This window comes from Spea bombifrons, chromosome 1 (genome assembly GCF_027358695.1).
Source record: "Spea bombifrons isolate aSpeBom1 chromosome 1, aSpeBom1.2.pri, whole genome shotgun sequence".
Classification (NCBI taxonomy): domain Eukaryota; kingdom Metazoa; phylum Chordata; class Amphibia; order Anura; family Pelobatidae; genus Spea; species Spea bombifrons.
The window spans coordinates 35,517,546-35,536,983 of record NC_071087.1 but is presented as its reverse complement, the minus strand read 5'-3'; the positions used below and the strand labels follow the sequence as shown (position 1 = coordinate 35,536,983).

Sequence of the window (19,438 nt, the reverse complement as noted above, 5' to 3'; positions counted from 1 at the left end):
GACCTTATTAATTAAAATCACCATTTTTTTAATTTTTTACCTTCAATGATAGCTCTCCTGGGTTGTTGGATACAATATCTTTTTCAGCAATACCATGAGGCAGGGGCAACTAAGAAAGATAATAAAAAAGTGCATTTTAAGTCATAGCAATAAATCAAAGAAATAAAAATAATTTCATTAGATAACATACCCCTCACGACCCATGGTGGTATTCTACCAACACACAAGGGATGGGGTGGGAAGGGTCTGCCACAGTAAAACTGTTTTAAAGTATGTTTAAAATCAAGACACATTTTACATTTAATTATAAATGTGTGCTGAAAATGCGAGAAGCTTTTTAATGTAGAAAATACAATAACAGGCAATAAACCTGCTATTTACAAAATACTAATTCCTATATTTCCATTCTCACATAATTATTGTCACTTAGATTCATCATTTAGATCACCTTTGGCAGTCCATAAAATAATTGGTCACATTGGCAGGTAGCAAAAGCCTCACCACGTATTTACTGTACAGAGGATGTCCGGGCTTTGGTCGTGGAGGTAGATCTGGTTGTTGCCTTTTAATTACTTGACTTTTTGATCTACTGATTCCCGAAGTGTTATGCTTCGCGCTCAGACCCACGTCAGAGGATGAACGAGGAAATGCTTCTCTTGGTTTAGTCACTTTAGGTGGTGGAGGTCTTCCAGGAGGCCCTTTCTGTGGTGGTGGTGGGTTTGCTTCCATCACTTTAACACCAACTGGCCTGGAACAAAATTAAACGATAACATGGTTTAAATATTATTTGAGCCAGGATTAACTATACCCGCCAAAGAACAAATAACAATAAAAAAACTAAATAAAAAATAAGGATTCAAAGAAAAGTTTCTTAACCAAAAAAAAATGTAAATTCTAAAACATTTTAAGTAGAATAGTAGAAAGTTTCTGAAGAATACTTTCTATTACATAAACATAAAATATTTAAAACAAACCTCCCCCCTCCTCTTATAAAGCTTTAATGCAACTTAGTAATTATTATTTTTATGGACCACTTGAATGATCTACAATGGTCTGTCCACCATGCTACCAGCAAAATGCTTATTAAAAGAGTTGCTTACTTTTCCATTTTTAAATATTAGACATTCAGTGCCAGCTTGTGACCACAAAGCTTTTTTAAACATGATGCACAAAAAATATATATATATATATTATATAATGGCATTGTGTTTAGTACTTGAAATTATGCATTGCAATTTATGCAGCAGAGAATAAAAACGAAATCCGCAATATTTATGTATGCAGGAGCAACCTCGTAGGCAGAACCAGCCTCGGGCGAGAATCTTCTGCACTTTCTGCTTGTTCCCATTCCTAGAAGGTAAGAATAACATAAGGTAAGAAAACAATGAAAGCCAGTTGTGACAATAGACGGAGCTTCTAAGCAAGTATAGGATTGTGCTTTCTATAAGATTACGTGACCACCAGAGAGGTGATCCAGAATTACTGTATACTCTCCTGCCTCTCTGGTACAAGCCATTTTTTTTGCTGTTAAAGTTTAGAAAAACAAATCTACCCATCATCAAATAACCGGTTTTAAAACACATTCTTAAAACCTACTTTTCTTCCTATGGGGCGCGGTCGTGCACTCGATTTATTGTAAAGGCTACCAACCGGCTTTTCTGCTGGAAGAGGAGGAGGAATCTGAGGAACTTCTTCAGAAGCTGTAAGCAGAAAACAACGTTAACACACATTATATTATAATATAATATAATATAATATAATATATATATATATATATATATATATACACACACACACACACACACACATACACACACACACACACACCGTATTTCCACATGTATAAGACGCACCTTTTTTTAAAAAAAATTTGGGGTCTAAAAACTAGGTGCGTCTTATACTTTGGTTGTAGATTGCAGTTACCACTTCCCAGTCCCTCCCCCTGCAGTCACACTGATAATCGGCCCCGCCCCTTTCTGATTAACAGTCCCTCCCTGCACACCAACGATTGCCCCCCCTTTCCTTATAGCGTCCACATGGCTAAGCAATTCATCTAATAGTAAGTAAAAAAATAATATTTAGGCTGCTGTAAGTTAGGGGAGGTGGGGGTTAATTTAGAGGCAGTTATGGTTAATGGGGTGTTTAGGGTTAATTTAGGGGCAGTTATGGTTAATATAGTATATATATTTATCCGGAGACAAGCTGTTTGGGGGCAAAAGTGGCACTTGTTGTTTGGTGAAGTTGGGGGCCACAGGGGAATTTTTTACATTTTTTACATGTGGTTTCTAGTTACATCCCTACCCAGTTCTGCTGCTAAAACAAGCATATGTCCTCCAGTACAGTTTGAAATCAGTGTAATGTTGAGTCTTGAACTAAAACATACAGTATGTAAGTGCTTCGTAAGCTTTGCACATTAAGTTCTCAGCATCCATAAATGATTTTGACTTTTATTTTTTGATGGGTTTATGGTTTATGGAATTTGGAGACGACATATCTTGCGAGGTGGATTCTAGAAGGACTGAGATGGAACATCTTGTCCCAAGCATTACCCTCTTCAGAATCTCAAAACCCCCAAAACTCCTCATAAAACACAATAGTAGTCACAATGATGATGATAAATGTAACACTGACGTAGCCCAGGAATTCAAAACAAGTAGCCACATACTCACATTTGCCTAGTTTGCCAGGGATTCTAATGACTGTAGGCTTCCTCACCACAGTTGCTGGCACAGGCTGCTGCTCCTTTTCCACAGTCTCATCTTTACCGAACAGCTCGAAGAGATCTGGAAACGGGAAAAAGACCTGTATTAAGAGACTACACAGCTTTCTTTAATTAGGGCAGAACTTGGTTAACCTAAGATCCTACATCATGGGTTGGTGGAATATGAGAAAACAAAGACCAACAGCCAAAAAAGAGATTCAGGAACTAGGGCGTGTATAGTTCTTTTGCAGAATTCTGACAAAAGCAACAAAAATGTGTAACAGGCTCTGATGATCACTATGTATGGCTTGGATGCAATTAAAACATATACTAAGGTGACAGTGACATTAGCTTTCTACTGATTCTTGCATCAAACAAGCAATCGTTTCTGAAACATACAAAATACACAAGTTGCTACTTATTAAGTGAGCATTTGGCTTTTCATACTGGATTCTACATTTTTAATATACAGAGAGCACTAGCGTATGTTTATTTTCTCTTCATACATGCACTACATTTCAAGAAGAATACATCCCTCCGGACAATCATTAAAGTGATAGTATTATTAAGTATACTTTTGTGTTTATTATCTGTTATTTATATAATGCCAACAATTTACGCAGCGATTAATACAAAACATATATTCAAGGGGTATGACAAGATGAGAATTGACAGACTAAAACAAACCGATACATTAGGTGGGGAGAGCCCTGCTCGCAAGCTTACTTATATACCGTATTTGCTCGATTATAAGACGACCCCCCAAAATCTGATTAACAACTTAGGAAAAAAAGAAAAAGCCTGAATATAAGACGACCCCAAAGGAAAAAAGTTTTACCAGTAAATGTTAATTCATGTAAACTATTTTTTTAATAAAAGCTATGATTGAGAAAAAGATTTTTTTTTGTTTTTATTTCTTGTATTTTCCAACCTGTCCCCCAGTTACGCAAATCCGCCCCCAGGCTTGCCACACCAATATGGCACTGTGGCCCATGATATGCCTTTTAACCCTCTATATCCCACTGTGCCCCATGGTATGCCTTTTGACCCCCTATGTGCCACTCTGCCTCCAGAAATGCCTTATACCCCTATATCCCATTCTGGCATTTAGGGGGTTAAAATGCATATTATGGGGCAGAGTGGCATATAGGGAGGTATAAGGCATTTCAGGAGGCAGAGTGGCATTAAGGGAGTTAAAAGGCATTGTATAGAGCACTCTGCCTCCAGAAATGCCTTATACCCCTATATGCCACTCTGGCAATAAGGGGGTTAAAAGGCATATTATGGGGCAGAGTGGCATATAGGGAGGTATAAGGCATTTCAGGAGGCAGAGTGCTCTATTAAATGCCCCCTTAAAGCCACTCCAGAAATGCCCTATGCCCCCGTTTAACACACACACACACACACCCTATACCCCCATTTAACACACACACACACACTCCCCCCCCTTCTCTCACCCCCCTTCCCTCTCTTACCGGTGCTTCCAGCCGGGGCAGCGGGTTGACGTCGCCTTCCGCTGCAGCCGGAAGGAGGTGGAGTTGGCAGCGGGGGTTTGTATGCGTCCGTCGCGTATACTTTACCCGGCTGTCAGAGATCAGAGTTCTGATCTCTGACAGTCGGGGAAGGTCTATGCGACGGACGCAGACAACCCCCGCTGCTAGCCACACCTCCTTCCGGCTGCAGCGGACGTTGTCTACGCGGATCGCGTAGATGTCAACCCGCTGCCCCGGCAACACAGCAGGAAGCACCGGTAAGTGTGTGTATGATGGGGGGGGGGGGGTGAGACAGGAGGATCCAGGTCCCCTGCAGCGGTGCGGGGGATCTGGATCTTAGTCTCCTAATCAGACCTCTATTTGAGGTCTGATTAGAAGACGACCCCGATTAGAAGACGAGGGGTATTTTTCAGAGCATTTGCTCTGAAAAAAACCTTGTCTTATAATCGAGCAAATACGGTATTATCATCACTGGTGGCATCCCAGGATGTTTGCTTCTTTTATTAGATAGCCAGTGCAATATGCTATTGTTTTGACATTGATAAAATTCGTACAAACAGCAATGTGCCTAAGAACCTCCAAACCGTGTTCATTGATTTGTTTATATATACTGTATGTATATATTATACATACATATACACACATATAGAATTTATTTATATACTAAGCACATTTGAAATGTGTCAATCTGTCTTCTCATATTTTCCTATCATGTGTTTTTTTTTATTGATTTGACTAAAGTACTGGGCAGGGTTGGACTGGGGATGACTAGGAGGCCCTGGCGCTTTAAGGCTAGCAGCCCGCACATATATTTTTCTGCTCTCAGTTTACCAAGTTTGGAAGGTTTCTTAAATTCTTTTTGAAAAATCCAGTAAAAACATATGTATGCAGAACACAGAAGGGTACACAGTGTAGGAAGGACAGCCTAGAGCATAGAATGGTCCCTGTGAGAAATTAAACAATAGTACACCAAGTGAGCTAGAGGCAAGGTAGGATCCAGAGCCTGACATCGGGAGGAGAACTCCCCTCATAACACGCACCAACACAACTAGACACTCGAAACCTGGTTGCCTTCTGATTTTTCATTTGTGAACAGATGTGGGATGGTCTAAATGATAAAGTGGAAAGTCCACTAAGTCTTTCATAGATTAATTGGTCTTGACTACACAGCGAAAAAAAAACAAAAAAAAACCAAAAAAAACCCAAAAAAAAACAGGGACCATGTGAGCCATCAAGAAATGGAATACCTTAAATCAAAAGGTTCTATACTATGTTTTCTCATTCTGTTTGATTATCAGACGAGTATATCCCGTAATGGGCTCTAACACAATCAAGTCTCTCAATGGGGCAGTTAATGGTTTGGGAAACTAGCAAGATCCTGCATCTAGATAACAAATTATCTCAGAACATCAGTTCTTGGTTATTTAATGTGTGGGTTTCTGGTTTTTTGTGGGGGAAATTGTATAGAACAAAAAGACATTTCATTTAGAAATTTAGAAGTGCTCTCAGCAAGACAAGACTACTGCTCCATCCAGAGACTGGGTTAAATGTTATCCACTGTAAAGAGTGCAACTTGTGCCAACATAAAAACAAATTTTCCAAGGGGAATACGTGTCTCCAATAAACCTACATAATCCTGAGCGAGAGCTCAAAATCAAGCACGTGGTACTTTTTGTTTTAGAAACTCAACCCTCCTGAAAAGAAGAAATCCTGGTTCAGAGTAATGAACATCTAATTCATTCTACCATCATGGGTACTTAGGCTCTTGTGTAATATACTCTAACCCCTTCTAGATTGTAAGCTTATTTAAGCAGGGCCCTCCTCACCTGATGTTATATAAAATTTGTTATGTCCTGTTTATCCCTTGTACAGCGCTTGTGGAATATGAGTTTTTATTTATAAAACAATAAAAAGGTGCATTATATAAAAGCGTAATGTACACAGATATACCTGGCTTTAGTATGTACAAACACAATATATTTATTTTCTTACCAGCATTCAGTATTGCGTTGCTTGTGAATTCTGGACTGGGTACCATAGCAGGAGGCAATACATCATCATCAAAACTAATGAGGTCCATATCACCACTAGGTTTATTCTGCACAGGTGGGGCCGGAATTTTGGCTACAGTTGTTTCTGCTACTGTGAATGCTTTGGCTTGTGTAGCTACGGACAGTTTTGGAGGAACGCCTGGTGGTCTGGGCCCTGATGACAACAAGGCCGCATTATCGGCCTGGGGAGGCTTTCTAGGAATCAGTGGCCTTGGAGCAGGCACAGGTACCTTCCTTTCAGCATCTTTATTGTTATTTGTAGTGGACGATGCCCCAGGTGTAACATTGAGAAACTCATTGCTGTTGTCTTTCACAAGACTAGGCTTGGGTTTCTTTGGTAAGTCTGGTTTGGTTGTCCCACTTTGATCTTGTAGCCGAGGAGCAACAAGTCCTTCTCTTGGTGTAACCTTTGGTTTGTTGTCTTTTCCAGGGTCCCACTCCCCAGATATGCGGTTGGGCAGAGGCTTTGGAGCCGGTATTGGCTTAGCAGGGACAGAACTCTTAGTGTTGACGGAACGTGGGGCAATTTCTGGTCTTCTGGACTGCTCTGAGCTTTCAGCTTGAGACTCAAAGGCTTTAATCCTGGATACAATACTGTTTTGGCTTCGTTCATGGCTCATATTGTTGTTTTCAAGCAAATCTCCCACAAAGTTATCATCAAAACCAGAGCAAGGTTTAGCGGTAGGCAGCTGTCCCTCTGCTGCAGACAGAAAAAACTCCTCACTGCTAGATGTAAATACGTTAAGATTGTTGTTTAATACAGGTTTGAGGCAGGATTTTGTCCGCGGCCTTGGCACTGGTTGTCTAACGACATTGACATTTGCTTCTTGCTGTCGGATACTTTTGTGGGTAGTGTTACACACTGTTATCTGGGAGGCAGAATCTTTAACATTGTTATTTACAAACGACTGTTGAGATAGTTCCAATCGCCTTTGCACTAGGGGGAAAAAAAAAGCAACAAAGTTTGCTTGTTTTCAAGGAAATGAACCGAGTCGATATTTCTAATGTAGTATGGTTTTAAGTATGGATACTTCATCTGTATTGAAAACGATATACAGCACAAAAAAGGGACCCTACAGCAAGAAATGTTTACACTACAGCATCTATATTTTATACTTAATATTCTCATAAACGGTTATATACGTATACTTGAATAAAGCACTGACTGTTTTGTTTACATTATACTCCTTGTATTCCTTGCAGTTTCCACTGATTTAAATCCCTTAAATCAGGAAAAACGGGCAGACTAGATGGGCAGAATCTGGGCAGGTTCTTATCTGCCGTCAAATTCTCGGTTTCTATGTTCACCAAATAACATTAATTGTAAGTATCTTCTTTCTACAAAAAAAATAGAAGCATTATGCTTCAGAAAGAAGTTGACAATATGTAAGACAGGGTTGGCTTAAGCCAGGTGGATGGTTTTATTATAACCACCTTATTGTTACCAGATTATGGTTGCAAGTTCTACCAAAAACAAAGTTAACACAGCAAAAAGTACTTTACCTGAAGGCGGGTCCACTTGGCAAAAGGCAGTTTGTACAATTACATTATTGTTTGGCACATTTTGATCTTCTTCCACCTGGAAGTCAGTCTGCGTTGCACATGTGGTTGTACGCCTGGGCTCCACATTAGACTGTGTAGTTGCAACCTGTACTTGACCGATTTCCTTGATCACTTGCTCATAGGATGGTGGTAGCTGCAGAAATAAATGAAGGACACAAAGGAAGTTATACAGCATTTTTTTATTTTTTTTTTTAATTTATTTTTTTTAAAGGCAGTGAGGTGTAGAGATTTCACATTTTTTTTTGTTATCACTGGTGTTACTAAAGGAAGAATTGCCAGGACAGATCTCTTACTTCACTATTCATTATTATTATTATTATGATTATCATCAACACTGGCAAAACCCTTCAGCAGGAACAGGTCTTCCTGCAGCAGAAGCTCACCAGGGTTGGACCTCAATCCATATACTGAAGTCAAGGAATCACAACTCTGACAACTCCCTCTGTACCCAAAAGTGAATTTTACTTAATTCAGGAGCAGAAATCAGAACCACTCATGTTGCTATGAACTGCAATAGCTTAAACGATTGTGAGCTGTAAGTGGTACGGCTTGTCGCAAGTGAAGACTCAAGCCCATGTTCTGCATACTTCACTGTCCACTCACCTCCACAGGGTGAGGGTCACTTGGTCTCCACTGAGGGGGAGGTGGAGGAGGAAACCCTAAGCCTCCAGCAGGGCCCCCATGAAACCAGGATCCAGGACCAATGGGTTCTGCAGCAACAATTGTGATTTCAGGACGCCTGAGAGGATAAACAACTGTCACCGCACTGCTAAACCATTACTTGCCTTATCATGGATGAAAAATATTCTCCCGTCATTAATGGTTGTACAAAAATGATTTAAGCGGCCCAAACAAGTTGGGTAGAAAATGCACTGTACAACAAAAAAACATACAGAGTGAAAAGAGAAACGCAAAGATAAATGACGCATAGACGTTCTGGATCGACTTCCCCTGGATTGGGATTGGGGGGGACCAACACATATAAAATAAATTAATTCATTTGCAATTAAAACTTTAAGAATTTCCATGCAGACTTAATGAGAATGATGAAAACCACCAGGAAAAATAGTTGTTTTTTCTTTTCTTTTTCCCTGGTGGCAAGTGATAGATGCAGGCACCACTTCTGGAGATTGGAGTAATAGATTTTCATATGCAGCACTTTATTTTTAAAGATTTATAAAAAAACATAATGTTACTTGCCCCAGAACCAATCATTATAACACACATTCACTTTCAGCCAATGCTGGATTGCAAATCAGTTGTCCATGATTTAGAATTTTACACAACAGACAAAATCATTTAAAATTATTGTAGAAAATGCAAAAAAAAAATTTTGTAACTGTGGAGCATGGGTCGCCATACAGGCAGCTTTCGAAAAAGCTGGTAACAGACTTCTTGATTAGGCAAATTATGCAAGTAAATGACTGGTAGGAGGAAAAAAGGAGGGCTGAGATTATAATAGCTGATCATTCAGTATAGGATCAACAGAGAACCTCATGGCCATAGTCCTGGATTTGGACTGTTGCTCTACAAGCAGAGCCAAGGCCAGTTGATGCAACTGCTGTATACCTCGAGTTACTTCGTTGGCCCCGTGTGGGCGACATAAAGGCCCCCAGATAGTAAAGCTGTCACTGTTTGATCCCTGGGACACTGGAAGATTAAACAGAATATACCCCTAAACAGAAGTGTCAAGAACCTGGGATGAGAAAAATCATCTGCATCAGCCAAAGTCAGCTTGCCCTTGCAGATCAGGTGATGGACCAAACGAGATTGTAAGAACAGGCAAGAGGGACTACGGAACATATAAAAAAAGCAACATTCATATTTTGTTTACAAGTCTCTTTTGGCACCCCTTTACCATGATCCTGTGCAGGAAATGTGTTCGGCCAAACACATCACCTTGCATTTGATATACCCAGGGCCAGTCAGCTCCAGTGCTGGCTTGGAGAATGCTGCAGACGAGGGTCCATTAAAGAAAAAGTATTTATTCATCAGAGATCAAAGTTCATTGCAAAAGACAAACAGACCTGGGTGACAGAAAATAGATCTTCCACACTAATATTCTTTTAAAGACCTATGTTACACCCCAAGCTCCTATGGGCTTATTCTGAAGACAATTGAGAGCTTGCGCAATAATTTGTTAGTTTGCATAAACACAGCTGTTTAAAGGAGAACAATATATGACTTAACACATGCCATGCATTTATCCAAAACAGTAAGCAATCTGATATTTTAAATAAATTATTTTATTACATCACGCCATCCACTGCCCTGTATAACAGTTTCACACCATCACACACACACTTCGCAATGGCGCACCAAAGATGTCTATCTAGATGGATGGATGGGGTGGGAATGAGGTGGTCAAAATAGTGCATGTGATCTTTATAGACAGAAATTACTCTGGAATATATAGGATCATTTTTACTGACTCAACTAATTATATTTTTCTTTCCAGTACAATTTAAATTAGTCATATGTTTCCACAATTTGAAGCCAGACATGACTACGCTGAATTATAAACACTGAGCTTTGTTTCCACTGCTTCAGACTTTCAGAATAAAAAACTTTCAGGGAAAAAAAAAATTTCAGCTAGAATATATTAGTACATCAACACTTTTTTGTGAACTCTTAATTTAAAGTGGACACCATGATCAATTAATGCTTTGGCGGGTCTGGTTAACAAGGCCGCACAAAGCATTATGGTTAGGGTTTCAGAGCATAACGTTAATTCAGACTGTGTAGAGTTATAAAAATAATGGCTAAGTGTCTACCATAATTATATACAACGATATGATGATGCAGGTACCTTCTTTCTCTCTGTTGATCGCTCTGAGTTGATGTCCTGGATGCTGAATGGGGGAAGAAAAAAAAAAGGCTTTCATAGACCTAACATATCACATACAGTACATAAATTCACCAGCATTGAAAACGTATTCTACGATTTCGCAAATCTGCTATCATACACATTCAAAATTAGATTCTTCCATAATGTATAGGGTACATCATTAAAACCACAAGATGATCATAAACAAATCATAATGCAAACTAGACAGATAGACAGAATTATAAGTAAATATTTCCAGACTTACTTCTTTTAATCACCGCTCTGATGGATGATAATGGTCCTTGTCTGGGAACAAAAAAGGGAGGAGTATGGATTTATCCTTGAAACATAATGTTGCGAAAAAAACCCAAAAAAAAACATCTGAGGACTTCACTGTCCATCAGTGAAAACAAAACAAGGAAAAGAGAAAGAAAAGGGCTGTTCCAGCATTTCAAGCCAAATTCTTGTGTGTGCGAGTGCATTGTAAAATTATCTGGTGATTCCACCCTTTTACAGCCCTCTTTATAATAGGATCCAGAGCATTAACCAAACAACACATTTCTTCCCCAAATTCAGGAAGCACGGGCTGTTCAAACTTCTACACATTTATATATATATCCCTCTATCTCATATTATATATATATATATATATATATATATATATATATATATATATATATATAAAATTTATATTCAACTACTACAATATCCTTCTTCAAGTCTAGAGCAGATTGATTTATCTGTTCATCTACATCAAAACATCTCTCCGGATGACTGTCCCTTGGAGATGCATTCACCATTGGAAGCACACACTTCACATTCCTCTGTGAAATACATTGTATTACACTTCATTAAAAAGGCCACATTTCAGACCATTTCCAGAGTATGTTAATGCTCAAAAAACAATGCTAAAGACATCCATTTCTTACCAACGTGTTTATAATCTGCTACAAATCACATACACTCTTAGTTCTCGTTAAAAACTTAGTTATGCAATCTAAACTAAATAAAATATTGAATATGTCGATAAGCACATTCATTCTTCTACAAGGTCTACTGTAAGTTCAATTTGCACTCTATACTAAGAACTATAACTCTGAAAACAATGAAATGCATTCCGATGTTTATTTGCTCTTGGAACAATTGATGGTACATGCAGGTCAACTTCTCTCTGAAGCTAGTAAAGGAGCTTGCACATATATCTGCAGGCCCATAGAAAAAAAATGTAGTGATTCTAGTTCCTAAACCAGTCTAGAGAGATTGTTTCACTCACCTCAACATCGAGAAGACTGCTCAGCCTACTGATTACTGTAATCTGACAAAAGGCATTGTCCGTCTCCAAGGAACATGGTGGGAATCACCCTGGAGACTCCTCGGTAAGCACTTCAATGGGAAATGCTCCCCAAGTGTTTGAACTTCTCAAAGACTAATAACAAGAAACTAAGCAGCAACTTTAAGAAGCCTCAAGACAGCATTTGTTGGTGCATTTGCTACTGTAGGATGGGTAGAGGCCAGAATCCAGCGTCAGCACCCGTCAGACAGTTAATATGTGGATGTATTAATGTTCATGGTTCCCACTAGGCTGGATGTGATTGCAGTGAGGCTTAAAGTCAGTGATTGAAGAGCAAAACCGGTCTGAAACGCAAATCATTTACTGTCCTTCCAAATTAGAACCTTTTCAGTATCTTGAAACATTTGCCATTTATGTAAGTCTATATTATAGATATGTGATTTTAGGATTGCTGTTAGCTATGATTGAGTTTCCATGTGTATGTACAGTCCCTTTAAACACTCAAAATAAAATAAAACGGTTACGCTGTGTATCAGATGCAGAAATCCCATGTTTTTAATACCTGTATGCTTAAAACCACATTCTACGCTTCAGCTGCGCTTTGTCAAGTAGCCGAGAAATCCCTAGTAAGCATACGAAAAAGTATGAACGTGCATTCTTGATTATGTATTCTTCATTTTGTGTCATCAAAGTGACGTACGTTCTATTTTTGAGGAGATATGCCTAAAGTACCTATATTTCAATACAAAAACTGACCCAAACAATGATTCTCAGATCGGGTAAACTCACACTACCATGCTTTTAACCCTCAAAGGTGTGCGTAGTGCACACCTTTGAGGGTTAAAAGCATGGTAACAGATTGCCAATCCCAAAAATAATAGCCAGACCTAAGTGCATTCATTGTAGCCATTAAAAAGAAAGGGACAAAAAAAATAAAAATAAAAAGTCAGACTTTAAATTAAGGTCACTGGGGAAAAGAAAAAAGCTGTCTCACATTCTGCTCAGCTGTAATATGAAACAATATGAAAGTATGTGGAAATTACCAGGGCCTAAACAAAAGGCAGCCAGACACAGCTGGATAGAAACGCTCCACGGAAAATATATAAAAAAAGAAACGAACCCTCAAGAGCCCATTTAAAAACAAACAACTCATTAAACAAAGCAGGAATGTAATATCTGCAGCAATATTTCATTCCTTAGTGGATCTGTCACTTTTCCAAAACACATTTTAACACAGTAAATATATAATCAGGTTAAACCTGTACTTAATATTCAACCTGTAAACATGATACACGTGTATATGTAATATATATCAAACATTTTCATGGTATCTCAGGATCCAGTATTCTACGTAAATGATTAATACCAAAACAGCGAGTGTAGAACAGTTTTCATCGGTTAAACTAGATCAAAAAGAACTGTCAGAAAATGAACACAAGTATAAAAACAGGGTCTTAAATGACAAAAAAAAGGTAAGTTTCCACTGCTCGCGTGTGAATGTGATAAACACTCTTTCCCATTGGACCCAGCAGAAACACCACTTGCTTCCATCTGCACATCTGAAAGCTTTTTCCTGTTTACTTGGATCTAATCCTAGAAACAGCAAAAACTATGAACATCAAATTTCATAAAATATGCAGAGTGTTGGTTAGAAAAATAACCACTAGAACCTTTACCTATAATGAAATATGCAAGTTTACACATAACATTCACAGTCCTTGTCAGTCGGAACACTGAGAAATATTGCTGAAATATATACCTTAATGTCATTAGTAGAGGCCAGAACATTTGTCATGATTTCACCGAAAAGTCCCTGTCACTAACGACAAGTTACTGGGCATGCACACGCATTGGTTGTAAAAGCTGGTCACTAGGTGCATCTCTGAGAGTATATGTATGGACAACCACAGGATCCAAGGTCAGCCAAAGGACAGAGCCATGGACTATGATTCTGAAAACAAGTGTATAGTGGGCCTCAGAATTAGTAATAACCCCTCAAAAGGGACATTAAGTAAGTTGGTTGGATGAGTTTGGTGTGGAAGAACTTGACTGGCTGACACAGAGCCCTGACCTTAACCCCATTGAACACCTTTTGGATGAACTGGAACGGAGATCGCGCACCAGGCCTTCTCGTCCAACATCAGTGCCTGACCTCGCAAATGTTTTACTGCATAAATGGGCAAAATATCCAACAGAAATGCTCCAAAATCATATGGAAACCCTTCCCAGAAGAGTGGAAGCTGTTATAGCTGTAAAGGGGGACCAACTACATCTTGTCTATGTATTTATTCTCAAAAAAGCATTGAATATCTTGGTGAAAGGTAGCAGCTTAAGACACGTTTAACAATAACAAAGTAAAATTAAACCAAAATAATATGCTCAAAATGTGTACATTTTTATAGTCTACTTTGCAAATATTTGATTAAAAAAGATTTTAACACATTTCAAAGTAGAAACCTTATAACAGTATCATGAATTCTACAATCAACTATGGAAAATAAGAATATTACAGTCCTTTTTACAAACACCCACCTTGTCACACAAATTATTTTTTATTCATACCTTTTAAATATCCAAATATGAGACAAAGCATGTTTTTTTTTTTTTTTTAAAGTTAATTTAAATTCAAGTGGATTTCTGCGAGCAGCTAATATTTTCCAAACATAATGACCCAGTGAGCATAAGATCCCATTTATGTAAGATGTTTAAAAAGCTCTTACCCTGGAAATCGGTGCTCTGGCTTATTTCTTTCTGGGCGCTCTGAAATGAGAAGATACTTACAGAATTAGAAAATCCTTTATTTTATTTCATTCTATTTTTTTTTTTTTTATTCATCAAGACAGAAAAGGGAGTACATAAAATGAGTCATACAATTCATCAAAACAAACAAAATGACTATTTAATTTGAAACAATGCTTCGCAGAACAAGAATCCAAAGAAGATGAAGAACCCAAAAAACGGAGAGGACACAAAGCTCAAACTTTTTTTCCCAGTCGTTACAAATAAAACCTCCAGTGATTGTCTCCGTAATTTATGTTATATCTGCACTGGCTAACAGCAATCAATACTCAATCACATGACAGGACACACGGCACCTATGGCCATTAGCCAGCAGAGGATAATGAGTAATTAGGTGGCATCGTGCATGGTATACAGGGGAAACCTGGCAATGGAGTCAGCGTGTCATTTGCCATCTTCTTTGCATAGAGCTTTTAGATGACTTGTAAAAGCTTCTTTTTGTGAAACTACAATATTCATAATTATGTTAAGTAACGCTTACACCGTTACTGTATTATTTTCATGCTTGTTTATGCATACCAGTGTCCTGTTCAATAAACGGCCGTCTATTTCTCAGCCTGCACTGTGTCTCGGCAAGCGACTGGGTGAACGAGAGCTATAATTACTTGGTTGCCTGGTGCATTCTTGGTAAGGAAGACCTATGCGGCGGAGCTACTCATCTCGAGTATGGGTCTCCATCACACAGTGTAGAAGTTGTTAATGTTGTAAATGTCTTGTGTAGCTGGAAACAGTTGATTTTTAATGGAATATCTTCATAGGTGTACTGACGCCCTTTATCAGTAACCATCAATCCTTCTGATTGATCATTAGAGCCCTTCTATAATTATGTTACACAGCTAGAAATGACCTTGATTGATACTACTCATTTCTTTACATGATTATTCAAAGTGAAACGTGCGAACATGAACATTTTGAAACATACAATCTCCTGACATATTATAGCTGTAGTTGATATTACCATGTAACTATAAATTGTTATTGAACAATATGGATATTTTATAGGATGCAGTCAGTGGACAACAAAGGTGGTTAATATTTAGTCATTCAATAACAAGCTCCACACATATAATGCGAGTCCTCGAATAAAAACAAGAATTAAGGAAAGTGACCAGTAATAATTAGTGTAATTATCAATGCTTTGCCTGAGCTATTGAAGTCAATCTAGCACAGGACACAAGATACTATTACCAGTTTGAACAATTTGTATCACATGGCATGCCGTAAGGATGAAAGTTTCACTCGGACAATCCCTACACGTTACAGCACTGGAGGGATTAAAGCTAAACAAAAGATGTCATCCAGAACAATGGCTTCTGAGCCGATCGGCAGAACACCGAAGAGCTGCATCAGTATAAACTCAGTGCCTGGCTGTTGGTCTATCCACTGCCAGCCAAACCACATATACAAACTGTGTCTGAAAACCAGACAAAGCTACACACAATGAGTTTCACAGACAGAATATGAATTACACGCTGGATCTGATCGTTTAAGACTTTTGCAGTATGAAGATATTATCAACGCTAACTAAAAGCAATAAACAAAGAAGAGTTTTTCTTAAAAAGGTTTGCGCCTAACCACTATTCCTACAAGGGATGCGGTATTTATCAGTCAATAAAACAATAGTATCTACAATTATTAAGGCATACTTACTGACAAAGGATCTTGAAGTATTTAACCCAACTTCAAAATAGAATGGTCTTGGTTGTGCACGTTATTAGAATCTAACAGATTCTGACTAAAAGTTACAAAATAAAATAAACCATTTAATAAAAAAAAATAAAACAAAAATCCCCTTTTAAGTGATCATAACTAACCTATGTTACCTTGTATCGGTGATATCCTGATTGAATCTTTATGGCAGAGCTCACCCACAAATTGTGTCTCTACACTGTGAATCCCAACTTATTTGCAGTATTGGCTGCTTTCATACTGACAGATGCAAAATCTAAACTAAGGAACAAAAAAAACTGCTGACAAAGCATTCTGTACAGCTGTATCCTCAGCTACAGGTCAGTCATGGAGTGCTTCTGCCTCTTTAAAAATAATGGGCAAAGAAACCACAAGAAGGGGAAAAACATTTATTCCATGAATCATTTTTGGCTATTTTCCCCGACAGGATGGGTTTGGGTGGAGGGGGAGGGATGGAGCAGAGAAGGTCAGTACAGCATCTGGAAATCTACTGCAAAGCTGAACAAATACGTCTTCATCTATAGGTACATTAACAATGTGACCTAGAATTACCGAGCTTATCTAAAACAGATTTATTTTTATATACATGCGCTCAAAACATACAATCTTTAACAACCAGAGGCACAAAGACAAAAGAAAACATACAACATATAGTTAAAGTCTATCCAGACGTTAATGGTCCTTTTTTTACAGTCGCCCAATAAAATTGAACATGCCTTTTGAGCCGAACTATAAGACGCCTAGACTATCTCTAATCTGAATGCAGAACACCATTACCAATGAAAAATCTGCATTTGCCAAAACATTCCTGCTTTATAGCTCCCTCTTGCAATTCCAGAAAGTATTTAAGGCCAAGTTGGTTTGATAACAGTATCCAATTGAAAGAGCATGTCATATCTGGCAAATATTCAAGTTTGCGCAGTGGCTGTTTTTGTAACCAACCCGTGAATTCTATCAGCCAAAATGAGGTGTGTAAAAAAAACCCAAAAAACAAAGCAACACATCAAATACTCACACAAACCTGGTATATTTATCCTTTTAAGAGCAGGAGAGTTACACACTGCACAACTGACATTAAGAGTCAAAGTAGATAGAAAAGTACTTTTCAGTCGAAACAGTATATGATGTCATACACCCTGTAACTATCACACAGACTTGTTACCTAATCCTTGTTAGTATAAAACAACTCTTCTCTTACGATCCACTACAGTTACAGACCTGGCTGAGCCGGTGCTTCCTTTACTCCAGCTGGGACAGTGTGAAACACAGCCTGAAGTTACATGCGGTGGGGGTGAGAGATCAAATCACAGAGATGGAAACAGCAGCATCCAAAAACCCAGGGAGAGGCGGAGAAGCAGAGGGATGGGTTCTGCGTGCGCACTCTTCTGATTGGGAACAACTAAATTGGTCAAAGATCAGTGAAGGAATGCAGTCATTCAGGAAGTGGCCTTGGTCTCTCTGAGCTTTCACTATCCGCAAAAAAGGAAACCAGGATGTTTCTAGACCTCTTCCTAATGCTAACTTCATAAAGTCTATTTTCGTCTCCATTCTCGATTTTCTTCTGTGTTTTTAACAAGCGGGTTAAATATCTGTAAATCGCAGCATGGCAATGTTATCCAGATGTCTCAGCACAAGACGTCACACACATTCACACGCTTTCACGTGTACGTGTCAGTAGGAAAGTTCGCTGTACTAGATCAAGCTACAAGGAAAATACATCGTGACATCCCAAGCTTTATAATGTATATAGAGGGACATTTCACACGATGTGGTGAACTATAGGTGGCGGTTTATAACATAGAATTTGACGGCAGATAAGAACCATTCGGCACATTTTTTCTGATGTAAGAGTCAGACATTAATTGGCCCCAGGTCTTGTCTTAGATTTTATATAGGTTTATGCCTGTCTCACTCATGTTTACATTCCCTTACTGTTGCATTTATCTACCACACTCTCGGCAAAGTAAAACGTTCTTCCATTACGTCTAAACCTCTGTCTCTTGCTCTAACATTTATCCTCCTTTGAAATAAACTCCCCTCCTGTACTTTGTTAAATCCTGTTATCCATTTAAATAAGATGTTCCCAAGAAGAAGAATGTATTTAACAATCAAATGCACATACACGTTTCTACGGTTTCTATAGACTTTACTGTGACTTTTAGAGCTGTAGAACACTGTGATACATAAACACACACATAACATTCTGAGCTTATAGAAAAGAGGGAGGAAAGGGGGACAGAGATATACGAGTCCAAAGGGGGGGGGGCATACAATACATACATTATTTCACATATATACAGCCTTATATTTAGTGTGCTTCAAGCAATTTAAACTTCTGGATGAAGAAATTCAAGGGAAACATTGTTTTCAGCCAAAGTTACTGAGGGAGTGCTCAAAAGAATCTTTTGCAGAAATAAAAATCCAAAATACGAATAGCTTCCAGCATCTAGGCATGGCGACTGTCAGCTCTACGTACCGGGCTAGGCATCGTCTGTGGCTTTCTGTGTGCCAGGAGTAGAGCTGGGGAAAAATGTAGTCCTGCTAAGCAGAGCTTTCTGAGGCAAGGGAACTCTCACAGGGAAAACATTGTTTCTGTGTCGTTTTGCCAATATATATGGGTGCTTCCCACGGTAGGCCGCCCAGAACTCTCCCTCTTCTGGAGGAGGCTTTATGTGGGGGCAGGGCTAGCCAAAAACCTTAACTTAAGGGAGAGGAGAGAAAGAAGGAGGCAAAGCGGGCACGGCAAAACAGGCGACCATAAAGCTAGTCATCCAATATTATTTAATTTTGCAAAATTGGACTTACCGTAGTACAAATGACTAAATGTATATATCTGAAACTGTATCTGTGGTCCCCTGCCTTGCCAACACAAACTGTTCATACAAAAGTATAGGGTTATGTATAAAAACCGGGGCCCATTTTTAAATTCACATACTCTTATTTGCTTCTGCACCTGTATAGTGTACATATAGGGAGCCTGAAAGGATTTTATACACAAACACAAAAGACGCACCAATGTGTCTC

General features: G+C 38.7%; 1 protein-coding gene across 3 annotated transcripts in view; it reads right to left on the bottom strand.

The window, feature by feature from the left end:
* SH3D19 (SH3 domain containing 19) overlaps positions 1 to 19,438 on the bottom strand; it is a 40,672-nt gene that overhangs the window by 11,998 nt on the left and 9,236 nt on the right. For 2 of the 3 annotated variants that reach the window (XM_053460583.1, XM_053460589.1), the window contains exons 2-12: positions 14,647 to 14,686; positions 10,901 to 10,941; positions 10,618 to 10,660; positions 8,412 to 8,547; positions 7,749 to 7,941; positions 6,187 to 7,182; positions 2,670 to 2,783; positions 1,597 to 1,700; positions 1,292 to 1,350; positions 502 to 748; positions 41 to 109 (exon numbers count right to left, since the gene is read on the bottom strand). In XM_053460583.1, coding sequence (XP_053316558.1) covers positions 41 to 109; positions 502 to 748; positions 1,292 to 1,350; positions 1,597 to 1,700; positions 2,670 to 2,783; positions 6,187 to 7,182; positions 7,749 to 7,941; positions 8,412 to 8,547; positions 10,618 to 10,660; positions 10,901 to 10,941; positions 14,647 to 14,686 — 2,042 coding nt within the window. Of the gene's footprint in view, positions 1 to 40; positions 110 to 501; positions 749 to 1,291; positions 1,351 to 1,596; positions 1,701 to 2,669; positions 2,784 to 6,186; positions 7,183 to 7,748; positions 7,942 to 8,411; positions 8,548 to 9,377; positions 9,459 to 10,617; positions 10,661 to 10,900; positions 10,942 to 14,646; positions 14,687 to 17,632; positions 17,763 to 19,438 lie in introns of those variants that run through there. The other variant, XM_053460596.1, reaches the window with a different exon arrangement.